This window comes from Indicator indicator, chromosome 20 (genome assembly GCF_027791375.1).
Source record: "Indicator indicator isolate 239-I01 chromosome 20, UM_Iind_1.1, whole genome shotgun sequence".
NCBI lineage: Eukaryota > Metazoa > Chordata > Aves > Piciformes > Indicatoridae > Indicator > Indicator indicator.
Window position 1 is genome coordinate 4245685 of NC_072029.1, and position 15928 is coordinate 4261612.

Genomic DNA, 15928 nt, shown 5'->3' on the forward strand with positions numbered 1-15928 from the left:
ATCCCTCATCCTGTCAACCCATGCCTTTGTCAGAAGTCTCTCTCCAGCTCTCCTGTAGCTGGAAGGCTGCTCTAAGGTCTCCTTGGAGCCTTCCCTTTTCCAGGCTGAACAGCCCCAATTCTTTCAGCCTGTCTTCCTAGCAGAGGTGCTCCAGCCCTCTGATCATCTTTGTGGCTTCCCCTGGACCTGCTCTAACAGTTCCACGGCCTTCTTGTGTTGCAGGCTCCAGTGCTGGACATAGGACTCCAGGTGGAGTTTCAGCAGAGCAGAGAAGATGAGGGAATCCCCTCCCTGGAGCTGCTGCCCACTCTGCTGGGGATGCAGCCCAGGATACAGTCTTGAACTCCCCACTACAAGGCATTTGAAGCAGGAGCAGACACAGAGTAACACATGTCAGCACTTCTTTTGAACTGATATTTCTAAAGAACTGAGGGCTTTAAAGACATGCTTAATGAGAAGCACTTCAGTAGTTAGGTAAGAGTCCTTGTAAGCTCCTGGGCCTCTGTTTCTGCAAGTTTGTAATGATAGCCCTTGGGCCTCAGTCGTGCTGCACTTGCACAAATATCTGCTAACCATCCTAAGTCTATTTTTGCACCTTCAGATGACAGCTACACATCAAACCAATCCTGCACTCACAGTATGGGCATGTAAAGATAACAACATGGTGCTGATATCCCATTCTGATATTGGTGATAAAGGACAATTAAACACACAATGTAACACAGTGCTCCTTGCTCTGAAAGACCCTCTAATGACACAGACAATGGCAGACAAAGCTGGGAGGAGGTGTTGATCTGCTTGAGGGTAGGAAGCCTCTACAGAGGGACCTGGACAGGCTGAATTGATAAGCTGAGGCCAACAGTATGAGATACAACAAGGCCAAGTGCTGGGTCCTGAACTTGGGTCACAATCATCTCTTGAATGCTCCAGGCTTGGGGCAGAGTGGCTGGAAACTGCCCAGGAGAGAAACTCCTGGGGGTGTTCGCTGACAGCCAGCTGAAGGTGAGCCAGCAGTGTGCTCAGGTGGCCAAGAAAGCCACCAGCACCCTGGCCTGGATCAGCAAAAGTGTGGTCAGCAGGACCAGGGAAGGGATTGTCCCTCTGTACTGGGCACTGGTGAGACCACACCTTGAGTACTGGGTTCAGTTTTGAGCCTCTCAGTCCATGGAAGACATTGAGGTGCTGGAGCAGGTCCAGAGAAGAGCAATGAAGCTGCTGAAGGGTCTGGAAAACAGGGCTGGTGAGGAGCAGCTGAGGGAACTGTGGTTGAACTGGAGAAGCAGAGGCTGAGGGAAGATCTTCTGGCTCTCTACAACTCCCTGAAGGGAGGTTGGAGGCAAGTGGGGGTTAGTCTGCTTCTTCTCCCTAGTAACAAGAGATAGGACAAGAGGAAATGGCCCCAAGTTGCCCCAGGGGAGGTTTAGGTTGGGGATTAGAAGAAACTTCTTCCCTGAAAGGGTTCTCAAGCACTGGCACAGGCTGCCCAGGGAGGTGGCTGAATCCCCATCCCTGGAGGTGTTTCAAAGAGGCAGAGATGTGCTGAGGGACATGGTTTAGCACCAGAGTTTGTACCAACCAAGTCCAAACATAACCAAAATTATTTAAAAAAACCCAACAAACCCCAAACAAAACTAATGGTTGGCACCCAGATCAAGTTGTCTCTTTAGTCAGCCTAAGATTTTGAGGCCATTGTTTATTTGTTTGGGTTTGTTTTAAGCCAAAATATTCCCCCAACCAGCTCATCTTTTCTCCTGGTATTCTTATATTTACATGTTGAGAGCAATCCAAATAAGCATGCACAACACCTTTCCATTGCAGAGAAACCCTTACAAAAAACCCAGCCTGCAGCTGGGTGGATTTGTGCTGAGCAGTGGTTAGGCAAAGCAGGTCTCTTTCCCCTTGAGAAAGAACAAGCAGTTTGGAATCCCTGTGTTATTGTTTTTACACATTGACCCTTGTGCTGGAGCAGATGTGGCCAAAAACAGCACACAAAAGGCTGGCTGCATAGGTATGCACTGAAGGATTTTCACTGAGCATTTCAAGGTCAGAGAAGTCTCTTACAGTGGCTGAACAAAAGGGGTAAAAGAGAGCAGGACACTTAGGATCATTTTTGCAGGGCAATCTGCTAGGCACCCCTCAAGGCAAGGAATGCTGCTTGCTACCAAACAAGAGGTAGGCAGAACACTTTTTTTCAGGAGGAAAAAAGGAATAAACTTCCTAGCTTATTTCTGGAGGTTATTAGGGGAGATGTGGATGGTTGCTGCATCACACAATCACAGAATGTGAGGGGCTGGAAGAGACTTCCAAAGCTCATCCAGTCCAACCCCCATGCCAGAGCAGGAGGACCTAGAGCAGGTCACACAGGAACACAGCCAGGGGGATTCTGAATATCTCCAGAGAGGGAGACTCCACAACCCCCCAGGGCAGCCACTTCCAGGGCTCTGTCACCCACACAGGGAAAAAATTCTTCCTCCTGTTTCCATGGAACTTCCTATGCCTCAGCTTCCACCACTGCCCCTTGTGCTGGCATTGGGCATCACCCAGCAGAGCCTGGCTCCAGCCTCTTGGCACACATCCAGTGGTAAGAGACCTCCAAGCCCATCCAGTCCAACCCTCCACCCAGCACTGCAGGCTCAACACCAATCCATGTCCCTAAGCACCAGCTCCACACACTGCTGAAACACCTCCAGGGATGGTGACTCCAGCACTGCCCTGGGCACAACATTCCAATGGCTGAGAACCCTTCCAGGGAAGAAAGATTTCCTAACATCCAGCCTGCACCTCCCCTGGGGCAGCTTGGAACCATTTCCTCTGCTCCTGTGGCTTGACACCAAGGAGCAGAGGCTGTCCCCTGCTCACTGCAACCTCCCTTCAGGGAGCTGGAGAGAGCACTGAGGTCTCCTCAGCCTCCTCTTCTCCAGCCTCAACACCCCCAGCTCCCTCAGCCCCTCCTCTAGCCCAGGGGCTCCAGGCCCTTCTCCAGCCTCCCTGCCCTGCTCTGCACAGGCTCCAGCCCCTCAAGGTCCTTCCTGCAGGGAGGGCCCAGAGCTGAACACAGCACTGCAGCTGTGGCCTCCCCAGTGCTGAGCACAGGAGGATGATCTCCTCCCTGCCCTGCTGCCCACCCTGCTTCTGACCCAAGCCAGGATGCCATTGGCTTTCTTGGCCCCCTGGGCACTGCTGCCTCATGGTCAGTGACTGCCACCCAACACCCCCAGGTCCCTCTCCAAGCTGCAGCTTTCCAACCACACATCCCCAAGTCTGGAGCTGCCCGTGGGCTTGTTGTGACCCAGGTGCAGGACCTGGCCCTTGGCCTTGTTGAACTTCATCCACTGAGCCTTGGCTCATGGCTCTCACCTGTCCAGATCCTGCTGCAAAGCTTCCCTAGCCTCTGGCAGATGGACACAGCCACCCAGCTTGTGGTCCCTGCAAACTGACTGAGGGTGCCTCAATGCCCTCATCCAGATCATTGATAAAGACATTGAAGAGGACAGTCCCTAGTGCTGAGCCCTGGGAAACACCACTGCTGACTGGCACCAGCCAGGTTGAGCTCCATTCCCAAGCACTCTTTGGGCCTGGCCATCAGCCAGTTTGTTATCCAGTGCAGAGGGCACTGAGCCAAGCCTTGTGCCATGAACAAGGACTGCTACATGATTAAATAACTTCCACTCCCTTCTTTGCATGAGAGCAGGTGATCTCTGACAGCTGCCTGAGAATTTACCAGGGAAATGTATGAATCAGGATGGCTCAGGTGTGCCTCATAAAGGAATGGTCTGAAACTCAAGGACAAATGGTTCCAGTTGGCAGGAATACTGTGTTAAGGTCCTTTGTACATTTTCACTTGGGCATTAACTTTCCTTAATTATTATGATGGCCACAAAACTCAGTTTCATTAGAACAATCCAACTGAGAAGTGACAAAGGGATAACTATTTGAAGGCCTGTATTAGAAGCTGAAGCATGCATTCTTCCCACCAAATGGTCCCAGAGAAAATACCTCTTTGGTTATAGCCACTAAGAGAATACTGGAAGCAGCTGAGGCTCCAGCTAAGTTGGAGAGATATGGCTTTGCTGGGTAGACTGTTCAGTGGGTAAGGAATTGGCTGGATGGTTGCATCCAGAGGGCGGTGCTCAATGGCTTGAAGTCCAGATGGAGAGGAGTGACAGTGGTGTCCCAGTGCTGTTTAATGTTTTTATCAATGCCATAGAAAAGGGGATCAAGGCACCACCAGCAGTGTGCAGATGACACCAAGCTGAGTGGTGCTGTTGATATGCCAGAGGCACAGTATGGCATCCAGGGGAACCAGGACAGGCTGGAGAGCTGGGCACAGGTGACACTCATGAGGTTTAACAAGTGCAGGCTTCTGCACCTGGGCTGGAACAACCCTCACTATCAATTCAGGCTGGGGGATGAGGTGATAAAAAGCAGCCCTGAGGAAAAAGACTTGGTGGGGCAGAAGCTGGCAGGCATTGCTGCATCTTGTGGGGGTGCAGGGGGAAAGGCTGCACCTGTGGGGAGGAGGGGACAGTGCAGGTGACCCTCAGCTGACCATTGAGGGACTCCATCCCATGGACATCATGTTTGGTATGAAGCTGAGCCACCACCAGGGTCCTCTTTCTTTTCTTCAATGGCTGGTGTCTGTGGAGAACTCTGTTCTGCCTTTGATTGCAGTCCACGAGTTCCTGAATCCAGTTCCAGAATCCAGCTTCTGAATCTGGTTCCCATCTGCCACTGAGTCCAGCCTGGGGCTTCTGCCACAGCATCAGTGCTGACAGTGACTAATTGCCATCAGGGGTTGGGTTCCACGTTGGTTTATATCTCTTGGTATTTATTTCAGTTTATTGTTACTATTTTCATTACAGCAGTTTCAGTTTCTTTCCCACCCCATCAGCCTCTGTCCCTTAGTGCCTTCCTCTTCTCTTTGGGAAGGCAACGGGTCCATAGAAAGTCTCTAGCACAGCCCAGCCCTGACCCTTGGCATCCGTGCATGGTTTTCTCCAAGCAGTACACGAGTAACCCACACCAGCAGGACAGACCTATGCAACTTTCGCTTCGGAAACTGCACTTTTTGCCCACAAAGCCCAGCCACGGAGCACACCTCAGGCTTGGAGCCTGGTTAAGAGACTCGATGCCACAGGCTGCGGGCAGGGCTGAGGGCCGGCGGGGTGCATCCTGCCTGCCCCCTCTCTGCCGGGCAGGGCTGGCTGCGGGGCCGCCTCTCCGTGCGCTGCCACCCAAGCTGCTCTCGGGAATCCGCACTCCTCCAGCCGAGCGGCGGGAACCGAAGTCACTTACCGAGCGCAGCCAGCCCCTCCCGCGCTCGGCCGAGCCGCGCCGCGCCCGGGCTGGCCTGATCCAGCCTCCCGCGGCCCGGCCGAGCCGCGGCGAGGAAAAGCAGGGCCTGGCACCCCCTCCCCTAACTTTCTCGCTCGCCCCTCCGCCGCCCCCGCCCCGCGGCTCCGGCGGGGACGCTGGCACCGCCTCGCGCCCGCCGCCAGGAGCCGCCGGGCGGGAGCTGCTGGTTGTCACTTTCCCTCTTCCCCACGCACCGCCCCCTGTCCTTCCCCCGCGCCCGGCGGCGGCGATGTCCCGTCCCCCGGCGCCGCGCTGCGCTCTCCCTGCCGGCAGCAGCCGGGGCTGCGCTGCCGCCCGCCTACGCCCGCTCGCTCCGTCCCTCGCCATGGCCGGGCGCTGACGGGCGCCCCGCCGCCCCGCCTCGGCTCGGCTCTGCTCCGCCGAGGGGCTCGGCGCTCAGCCGCCCTCCGCCCTCGCCAATGGTCCAGAGCGACATGTCCAAATCGCCTCCCAGCCCGGCGCAGGAGGTGCAGATGGAGCTGCTGGACAACCCCCTGCCCGCCGCGGCGGCAGCGCAGGTACCGCGGGGGCGGAGGGGCTCGGCCTGGGGCTGCGGCGGGCTGGGCTCTGAGGCAGCGGGCTGCAGGCGGGGAGAGGCGCCGTGGGGAGCGGCGGGGCTGCCGGAGCTCCCCCGTCATTCAGCTCCGGCCCCTCGCCGTCGGAAAAGTTTGAGGGTTCTCCGAAGCCGCCCACAAGCCCTGTCCTCGTCCCTAGCCCGAAATGCCATGTAATTAATACCCGCAGCGGGATGCGGTGTGGCACGGAAGCTTCCTAAGTCAAGAGGATCCGGAGGGTGGATATATATAGGCATCATTGCTCTTACGGCGCTCCTCCGTGCATGTATTACTCACAGGTTAGGGCTGTTTGTCCCTGCTCCAGAAACCTGTTGTATCTCTACCTGATGCTTACCACGCACTGCTGAAAGCTTCCTCAGCGGTCACACAGCCTGCTGGCGGCGTGAGGGGTGTGGGGAAAGCGATTCATGTTGCTTTGTGGAGCAGGGATTTTGGGGAGCTGAAGGTGCTGATTGCAGCTGCTGGCTCTCTACAGTTACCTCTGAGCGGTAATCGCTGCCCTTGTGTGCGGCCCTCGAGTGGAGGAAGGGGCGAAGAGAGGGTGAGGCAGGGGATGGGGAGTTTGGACTCTCGGTATAAAGACTTTTATGTTGTGAAAGGTGGTTCCTGTTTAATCTGTGAATGTTGCATAATATCTGCGAGTTTGCAATAGTTGGCTACAAAGACTTAGGGGCCTATTTTTAAACCCAGTAAAAGAGTGGTAAAGTCTGACTGCATGGGTTTTAAATTGCAAACATGCTTGCTCTGCCTTGTTAGGACAGACAGTTGTTTGGGTTTGGGTTTTTGTTGGTTTTTTTTTCCTTTTGGGGTGGCAGTTTTCATTCGCTCTGCCAGAACGATCTCTGATGCTTGCTTTTCTCTAAGCGCGGGGTCCAGTTGCATCACAGAAGTGCTTAATCGCCAGAGGAAAATGCTGTCAATCTGTCAAGAGACTCACTAATTGATCTTTGCTGGAGACAGCAAAAGGAAAAGCAAGCACTGAAACAGAGACCAGGTTAAGGTAAATGAGGAAAAAAAAAAAAAAAGTGTCTTTTTGGATGTGAATTTGACTGCAGCCTCCAAGTACAGAACAGACATGTCAGTTGGGCCATATGCTTTGCCAGCTTCTCCTGAAGCAGTGGCAAGAGAACTAATTTCTGACCTATAAATCCCTTCATCTTTACATCTTTTCAACCCTAAGCACAGAATGGACAACTGTCAAATCATATGGTGCCTCTCTGCTCTGGACAAATGTCAAACACAGGTCATAAAACTGATTTTTCACCCCTCCTTTTAGCCAGAAATGAAGAACCTCTGCTTAGAGAGGAAGGAGAGTTTGCTAACACCCATGTTATGTGTGTGTTTATATTGTGCTTTATAGAACTGTTTTCTGAACACTCAGAGATAAAAAGACACTTTTTTTAAAGGTGGCAATAATGCAGCTTTTTAGTTCAGGGAATATTTTTTAGCTTTCAGAGCCAAGTTCATTATCTTCTCTGTACATATACTAGTCATACATAAACCTTTGGTGGAGAGGAAATAAGATTATGGAAGAAAACGTCCTTTGGAGTAATAATGTTAGTTAATTCCTTACCATGCACTGCATTTAGAGACAATTCTTCTGATTTGATTTTTTTTTCCATTAGCATGATTTAAAAAATAAAACCAACAAAAAATCAATATTGTAAAATCTTGCTGCTTTTAGAACATAGTCACAGTGAGAAGAAGAGGCTAAAAATGGGAATCATCAACCTGTAGATTGCCTACAGGTACTTTGGTTATGCCCACCACTGTCTTCTTCACTAAGGCAGGAGGCTAGGGACAGGTTTGTTCAGTTTTCTTTCTGTACTAACAGCTTTTGATGTTAAAGTGACTCTGGACTCTCAGTTACTCTTCTTCTGTTTCTTTTGCTCAGTTCTCTCCTGTGTCAGGATGGAAGAGTTTTAAATGAATGAATGTCTCACTCTCAGGAGATATTCAAAACCCACCTGGATGTGTTCCTGTGTGATCTGCTCTAGGTGACCCTGCTCTGGCAGGTGGCTTGGACTTTTGAGGTCCCTTCCAGCCCCTAACATTCTGTGATTCTGTATGACACAGAGCAACCAAAACCACCCTTCCTGCCATCCAGGGGCTTGCCTTAGGCTCTGTCAGCAGGGCTGCAGGCCCTTAGCAGAGGGAAGCTTCACTGTAGCTGGCTGTTGCTCCCTGCAAATACCTTTCAGTCACAGAGGCTTTTTCTATTTTCTTGTAGAAGAGAAATACAGAAATGCAAGGAGAGCAGGTGGGGAGGAGCAGGCATATGGCCTACAGCTGTAGTTTGCCAATCTTAAAAGGCTGTAGGATGCACAGTTGGGTTTGGACATGAGCTTTAACACCTTCTAACTCTTGCATGCGCTCCTCTCTTGCTGAGGTGAGAGCAGACATCTTCATCAGTGGTGTTACAGGGAGGTGTGCAGCACATTTGCACTCCCAAGCCACTGGAGAGAAGAGCAGGCCAAGTGCCCTATTGCTTGTCTAGCACCTGAAAACTGCCAGGTCATCTGCTCTGAGGTCAGGGTGAGAGCACTGGGATGTGGCTTTGAGTGTAGGAACTGGTGACAATTGGGCTGTTTCTAGTTGCAGGACTGGCAAGGCTTTATCACAGAGCAGCAGAAAAGAGCATCAAAGATTTAACCCTGTTACACATTTCTTAGTAGGAAGGAAGGGAAGAGGGAAATTGGAGCATCTGTCAAATACTTATTTTTGGATTATATATGCAAATTTGGATAAATTAGTTGTGGCTTAGGTTTTTTTGTTTGGATAGTTTGCTTTGGGTTTTTTTTGTGGTTTTTTTGGTGTTGGTGGAAGATTTTATAAAAGAACTGTGGAATGGACTTAGCAGACTCATATGTGGAGATCCTCACTTGGATAGAGTTCCTGAAGGGAAGTCCTTTCTTTTCTGAATGGTGTGTAAAGAAATACAGGTTTTGAGGTCTAAGCTTGGAATTATTCTCTGCTATGGAAACATGAAGAAGAGAAGGCTGAGGGGAGGTCTTCCGGCTCTCTACAGCTACCTGAAAGGAGGTTGGAGTGAGGCTGGGGTTGGTCTCTTCTTCCAAGTAATCAGTGATAGGATGAGAGGAAATGAGCTTAAGTTGTACCAGGGAGGGTTTAGGTTGGAGATTAGGAAAAGCTTCTTTACTGAGAGTGGTGAGGTGTTGGATGCAGAGAGACTGTTCACAAAGGCCTGCAGGGACAGGACCAGGGGCAATGGCTTCAAACTAGAGCAGAGCAGATGGAGATTGGATGTGAGGAACAAATTCTGTACCATGAGGGTGGTGGAAAGTGCAACAGGTTGCCCAGGGAGGTGGTTGAGGCTCCATGCCTGGAGATACTGAAGGTGAGGCTGGACAGGGCTCTGGGCAACCTGATCTAGTGGAGGATATCCCTGCTGAGAGCAAAGGGGTTGGACTGGATGAGCTTTGGAGGTCTTTTCCTACCCAGACCATTCTGTGATTCTCTGATGTGCAGTTTGTGGTTGAGTGTGGGTGTGAGCGTTCAGAGTGCAGGCAGTGCTGGAGGCTCCACTATTGCTAGCTGGAGGATCTCATTTCTGAGTGGTGAGAGGCCTGGCCCCTGACCAGAGAGGGCTCCCGAGTCAGACCTGCAGGAACATTCTGTTACCTTGTTGTAAGGAACTGATTAAAGTGGCAATGACTTGGTTTTCTAAGAGATGGGAGGAGCTGGATGTGCATGTTCTGCACTGTCCTCTGTGTTCTGCACTGTCCTCTATGCTATTCTTTGCTTGGGTCATGGTCCCTTATCTTGTAAAGGTTTTGCCTGGGAAGGAAAATGCTTAGGGCACTGTGTCATTCCTGATTTTCCTAGCACTTCTCTAATCCAGCACAGCGATGCCCTTTTCCTTTAACTCAAGGCATTCTTTTGATGCTTGTAATTGGTAATTTGTTCATCTCAGAGGGTGAAGCTCCTTTTCATTTCTCAATTTGTATTTTCTGGTTGTGTTCTCTCCAGTTCCTTTCTTGCATCATTATTGCTGTTTCCAGACCTGACTTCACATCAGTGGCTCTGCTGCCTAAATCCTTCCCTTTATGCTTTGCATGCGACCAGTAGGATACTTTTAAAGGGTTTATGTTTGCCACTAACCCTGATAGCAGTCTCAAGGCCTGTTGCTGTTTTACCCATGGTAATTAGTGAAGGTTCAGACTCAGCCAGTGAAGGTTCAGACTCAGCCCTGCCTCTGCTGCTTTTTCTGCTTTGATGTAAACCACTATTGGGAGTGGTTAATGGTGAGGGATTTTTAAGACTTTCGGTGCAGATTGGTTCCCTGTCTCTAGATAGCTGAGAGTATCAAATTTCTCTTGGTTCCTCTTCCAGATGATGGTCTTCTGCCTACTGGGGGGCTAACCCGTGCCTGCTGCTTGTCTTGTGGATTAAATCTTAGGGCTGCATGCTTCTTGTGTGTTGAGGCAGAAACTCATTAAAATGAAAGGGTGTTACTCAGACACATTGGTCTCATCTGTTTGCAGTAATGAGTAATTGTACATGAAACTGTTAATTATCAGCAAACTGCTCTGCATGTCTCGATGCTTCATGTGATTCACTGATACAGGCAGGGCAGGGACTGGCTTGAGAGCAGCCCTGAAGAAACGGCCTTGGGGGTGCTGGTGGAGGAGAAGCTCACCAGGAGCCAGCAGTGAGCACTTGCAGCCCAGAGAGCCAAGCAGAGCCTGGGCTGCAGCAAGAGAAGTGTGGCCAGCAGGGCCAGGGAGGGGATTCTCCCCCTCTGCTCCACTCTGCTGAGACCACACCTGGAGCTCTGTGTCCAGTTCTGGAGCCTCTGTTCCAGGAAAGATCTGGAGGTGCTGGAAGGTGTCCAGAGAAGGGCCACGAGGATGAGCAGAGGGCTGGAGCTGCTCTGCTCTGGAGACAGACTGAGAGAGTTGGGGTTGTTCAGTCTGGAGAAGAGAAGGCTCTGAGGAGACTTAGATGTAATGCTCAGTGCTAGCAATTTTATGCTAGAAACCTGCTTATTATTGAGAGAGTTGGGGTAGTTGGAGAAGAGAAGGCTCTGAGGACTCCTTCTTGTGGCCTTGCAGTATCTGAAGGGGGCTCCAAGAAATCTGGGGAAGGACTTTTGAGGGTGTCAGGGAGTGATAGGACTGGGGGGAATGGAGCAACAGTAGAAGTGAGGAGATTCAGATTGGATGTTAGGAAAAAGTTGTTCCCTCCTCAAGCCTCAATCCATTCCCTCTTATCCTATCATTCCAAGTCCTTGTAAAAAGTCCCTCCCTGACTTTCATGTGCCCCTTCAGGCACTGGAAGGCTGCTCTAAGGTCTCCCTGGAGTCTTCTCTTCTCCAGGCTGAACAGACCCAATTCTCTCAGCCTCTCCCCACAATTACTCTGGTAGTGTTTCCTTTGGGTTTTTTTAAGGCTTCTCATTGTCTGGGAGGTATTTTAAGAAGCTGTAGAACACAAGAGCCTGTTTGGTGTTGATTGTCTTTGACAACTCAGCCAGTTTTACAAGAACTTTGCACATCTGACTACTAAAGTGCAGCTTCTTACAAACCCTTGGTTGTATGCAGAACTTTATTTGTGTGAGATGTTCTGCTGCAATCTGGTGAGGCTGTGCCTGTCTGCAAACTTTACATATGAAGAAGCTCATTTGGTAGCACCCAAGTCAGTTGGTCTCTTCTCCCAGGCAACCAGTGGCAGAACAAGAGGACACAGTCTCAAGCTGCACCAAGGGAAGTTTAGGCTGGAGGTGAGGAGAAAGTTCTTCCCAGAAAGAGTAATTGGCCATGGGATGTGCTGCCCAGGGAGGTGGTGGAGGTACCATCCCTGGAGGTGTTCAAAACAAGCTTGGATGTGGCACTTGGAGCCAGGAGTTAGTTGTCAGGAGGTGTTAGGTATTAGGTAATAGGTTGGACTTGATGATCTCCAAGGTCTTTTCCACCTGGGTGATTCTGTGTTAAAATGAGCTGGGACAAATGATGCTATGGCACAAGCAGCCACTTGTGCTAGCTTCCTGGCTTGTTACTGCTGAGATGCACAGAATTAGGGTCCCCTCTGGTTGTTCTGCTAGGTACAGCTACTGTACCAAGAAAGACTGCCCCTGGGTAGCTGCTTTTACTGGCCCAGGTCCACATGTCAAGATTCAGCCCTTTATTTTTAGCTAATTGCAGCCCAACTGCTGCAGAGAACACTGATAAGGCAGCTAATTTGAATATGAAAATCACAGTAACATATTGATTTCAGTGTGAAAAAAAAAAAAAGAAAAAAAAGGTCTTTTTTTTTTGTTGTTTTCCAGAATTGAAAGTAACTGGAGACAAAGGTCTTGCTCTTGCATTAAGCTCTGTTGGAAAAAATACAATCAAAGAAACAAAGCATAATAAGTAGGGCAGGATGAGGAGTCAGGCTTCACAGATTGCATCAGGTTGAAAGGGACCCTCAAAGGTCATCTTGTCCAATCCCCCTCCAGTGAGCAGGAACATCTCCAACTAGCTCAGGCTGCCCAGGAACACAGCAAGCCTGATCTTGAATATGTCCTGACCCTGAATGTCTCTAGGGTTGGGGTCTCAACCTCAGCCCTGGGCAGCCTGTTCTAGTATTTTACCACTCTCATTGTAAAGAACTTCCTCCTGCACTTGATCTTTTCCTCTTTCACTACTAGAAAGTTATTTTCCTGTGCCTAATAAAGTTCTCTATAGCAAACAAGGGGCTGCTAAACTCAGAGTCAAGCACAAAGTGAAATAATTTGCCTCTCTTCCTTCTCATGAAGATATCTGCTCTAGAAGGAGCACAAGGAAAGAAAGAAGCAAGAGAAGCAACATGAGCTCTTCACAGAATCACAGAAAGATTCAGGTTGGAAAAGCCCCCTGGGATCCTCAAATCCAGCCACTGACCCTACTCTACAGAGTTCACCCCTAAACCCCAAGCACCACATCTCAATGCCCTTTAAACACCTCCAGGGCTGGTGACTCCACCACCTCCCTGGGCAGCCATTCCAGTGTCTGACCACTCTTGCTGTCAACAGATTTTTCCTAATGTCCATGAAAGAGGTATTTAAGAATTAAAAAAAAAAATGTAAGAATCTTTTTTGTTGTTGTTTTTGTTTGTTTATGGGAAACTTACCTCATTTTTAGAAGAAAGTTTCTGAGTGTGGGAATAAGCTTGAAAGGCCTGGAAGACAAATGTAATCCCAAATTAGAATCCTTTAAAGTAATGAGAAAAGTCATCAAACCTCCCTTTTCCCACGTGCTGAAATTGTTCCTTTCCCCTGCTTCAGAGCTGATCTGTACCCAGAAGCAGCTGGCTTGAGACTTTCCCTGTGGGGTGTAGCAATGATCTAGCATCCTGCCAGAGAGGTGATTCTGCACTTTGCTCTGCTCTGCTGAGACCTCACCTGGAGTATTGTGTACAAGTCTGGAGCCCTCAATACAGGAAGAACATGGACCTGATGGAAAGGGTCCAGAGGAGGCCACGAAAATGCTCAGGGATTTGGAGCAGCTCTGCTATGAGGACAGGCTGAGGGAGCTGGGGGTGTTCAGCCTGGAGAAGAGAAGGCTGCAACCTGCCAGTACCTGAAGGGGGCCTACAAGAAGGCTGCAGAGAGACTGTTTGCAAAGGCCTGCAGGGACAGGACCAGGGGCAATGGCTCCAAACTAGCGCAGAGCAGATTGAGATTGGATGTGAGGAAGAAGTTCTGCACCATGAGGGTGGTGGAACACTGGAACAGGTTGCCCAGGGAGGTGGTTGAGGCTCATTCCTCGGAGATCTTCAAGGTGAGGCTGGGCAGGGCTCTGGGCAACCTGATCTAGTTGGGGATGTTCCCTGCTGACTGGGGGGAGGTTGGCTTGGATGAGCTTTGGAGGTCCCTTCTAGCCTGGACCATTCTATGACTCTGTTCCAACTAGGATTTTTTGTGCTTAAAGTTAGTATTTAGCTTGCACTCCTGACTAGTTTTCACTTTCAGAAGGCTAGAACAAAAACGTGCATGCTGCTACACACACACACACACACACCAAGAACTGAAATATCAAAGTAAGTTGCAGTCTGAGCCATGTGATCTTGCCCAAAATAAATGCTTTTAGATGTTGCTATGCAGGTAGAGAAGGGAGTGTTGTATCTATGCTTGTAAAGCACTTTTGTTCTGCTCCTGTTTGTTTTATCCTCATCGCTCCATACGCAATCCCTCTTCTGCCTTTACATTTTGGTGATTCTGTACTTGAGCTATTGCAGAGACTGGGTACAAATACAAAAATGAGAGGTTCTCCAACCCCTCTACTCTGCCCTGCTGAGGTCACATCTGGAATATTGTGTCCAGTTCTGTGCCCCTCAGCTCGAGAAGAACCTCAGGGAACTGCTTGAAAGAGTACAGTGCTGAGCCACAAAGCTGCTGCAGGCAGTGGAACATCTCCCTGGGAGGCCAGGCTGAGGGAGCTGGGGCTTGGAGGTTGGAGCAGAGGAGCCTGAGGGCTGCCCTCATTGCTGGGGATAAAGATGTGCAGGGCTGGAGCCAGGCTCTGCTCAGGGATGTCCAAGGACAGCACAAGGGGCACTGGGAGCAAGCTGGAGCAGAGGAGGTGCCACAGGAACAGAAGGGAAAACTTTGCTAGTGTGAGGGTGCTGGAGGCCTGGAGCAGGCTGTCCAGAGAGGTTGTGGAGTCTCCTTCTCTGGAAACTTTCCAAAGCCACCTGGATGTGTTCCTGTGTGACCTGTCCTGGGTGATGCTGCTCTGGCAGGGGGGTTGCACTCAACTGATCTCCTGTGAGGTCTCTTCTAACTCCTAGCTTTCTGGGATTCTGTGATCATGAAGGTGTATTTGAAGATAGTTCTGCCCCACCCAGTGTGTGTAGCAGTGGTTCATGTGCCTTTCAGAAACTGGTTGCATGGCTTTTTTGCAGTGTTGTAAAAATCATATAGATTTGCCAAAACATCTTTCCTGTAAGTCTAGATTTTGAGGGAAAATCATTGCTTTCTTCCTAAGTAATTGTTAGTTCAGTGACATAACAGATACCAAATGAATTTTGCTGAAAATTAGAGTCAGGCTGACAGATCTGGTGTTACTGAAGCCATTCTTTTTAAAAGATGGACATAATATTTCAGTCAGTGATCTGAACTTGCCCTGAATCCACACTTGTGGTCCAGACACAGCCTGAGATCATTCTCTTGCTTCTTGTGGTGCAGATCACCTGGATTTGTCAGTTTGACAAATGGTCTGAAGTTAGCTGTGGCTCTCTGTAGTCTTCTCAGTTACTCTGAGACTGCAAAATATTTCATCATACTTGCCACAAGTGTTATTGCTAAGACCTGCAGCTCAGCGTTTGAAACCATCATCTTCAAAATCTGCCAGGATGAGATTTTTAAAGGCACCTCCAAGTCTGTTCTGGAGGTCTACCTCCCCTGACATGAACCTAAATGGTCAGGGCAATCCTGGTTATCAATCCAGCTTGGGGGCTGATCAGATTGAGAGCAGCCCTGCAGAGAAGGACTTGGTGGTGCTGGTGGGGAAGAAGCTGGACAGGAGGCAGCAATGGGCACTGGCAGCACAGAAGGCCAAGGGCAGCCTGGGCTGCATCCAAAGCAGTTTGGTCAGAGAAGGAGAGAGAGGATCCTGCCCCTCTGCTCTGCTCTGGGGAGACCTCACCTGCAGTGCTGTGTCCAGCTCTGGGGCCCCCAACACAAGAGGCACATGGACCTGATGGAGAGGGTCCAGAGGAGGGCACAAAGATCATTAGGGAGCTGGAGAACCTCTGCTATCAAGACAGGCTGGGAGAGTTGGGGCTGTTCAGCCTGGAGAAGAGAAGGCTCCAGGGAGACCTTAGAGCTGCATTTGAATATCTGCAGGGCACCTACAGGAAGGCTGGGGAGGGACTGTTCAGAAGGGGCTGTGAGGATAGGATGAGGAGCAATGGTTTGAAATTGGAGCAGGGCAGAGTTAGGTTGGACATCAGGAGGAAGTTCTGCACAGTCAGGGTGGTGAGACACTGGAACAGGTTGCCCAGGCATGTGGTTGA

The 15928-nt window shown here is 50.2% G+C and overlaps 1 protein-coding gene across 2 annotated transcripts in view; it reads left to right on the top strand.

The window, feature by feature from the left end:
• Nucleotides 1-5774: 5774 nt before the first annotated feature.
• CACNB2 (calcium voltage-gated channel auxiliary subunit beta 2) overlaps nt 5775-15928 on the top strand; it is a 254932-nt gene continuing 244778 nt past the window's right edge. For both annotated transcript variants that reach the window (XM_054390122.1, XM_054390123.1), the window contains exon 1: nt 5775-5873. In XM_054390122.1, coding sequence (XP_054246097.1) covers nt 5775-5873 — 99 coding nt within the window. The remainder of the gene's footprint in view (nt 5874-15928) is intronic.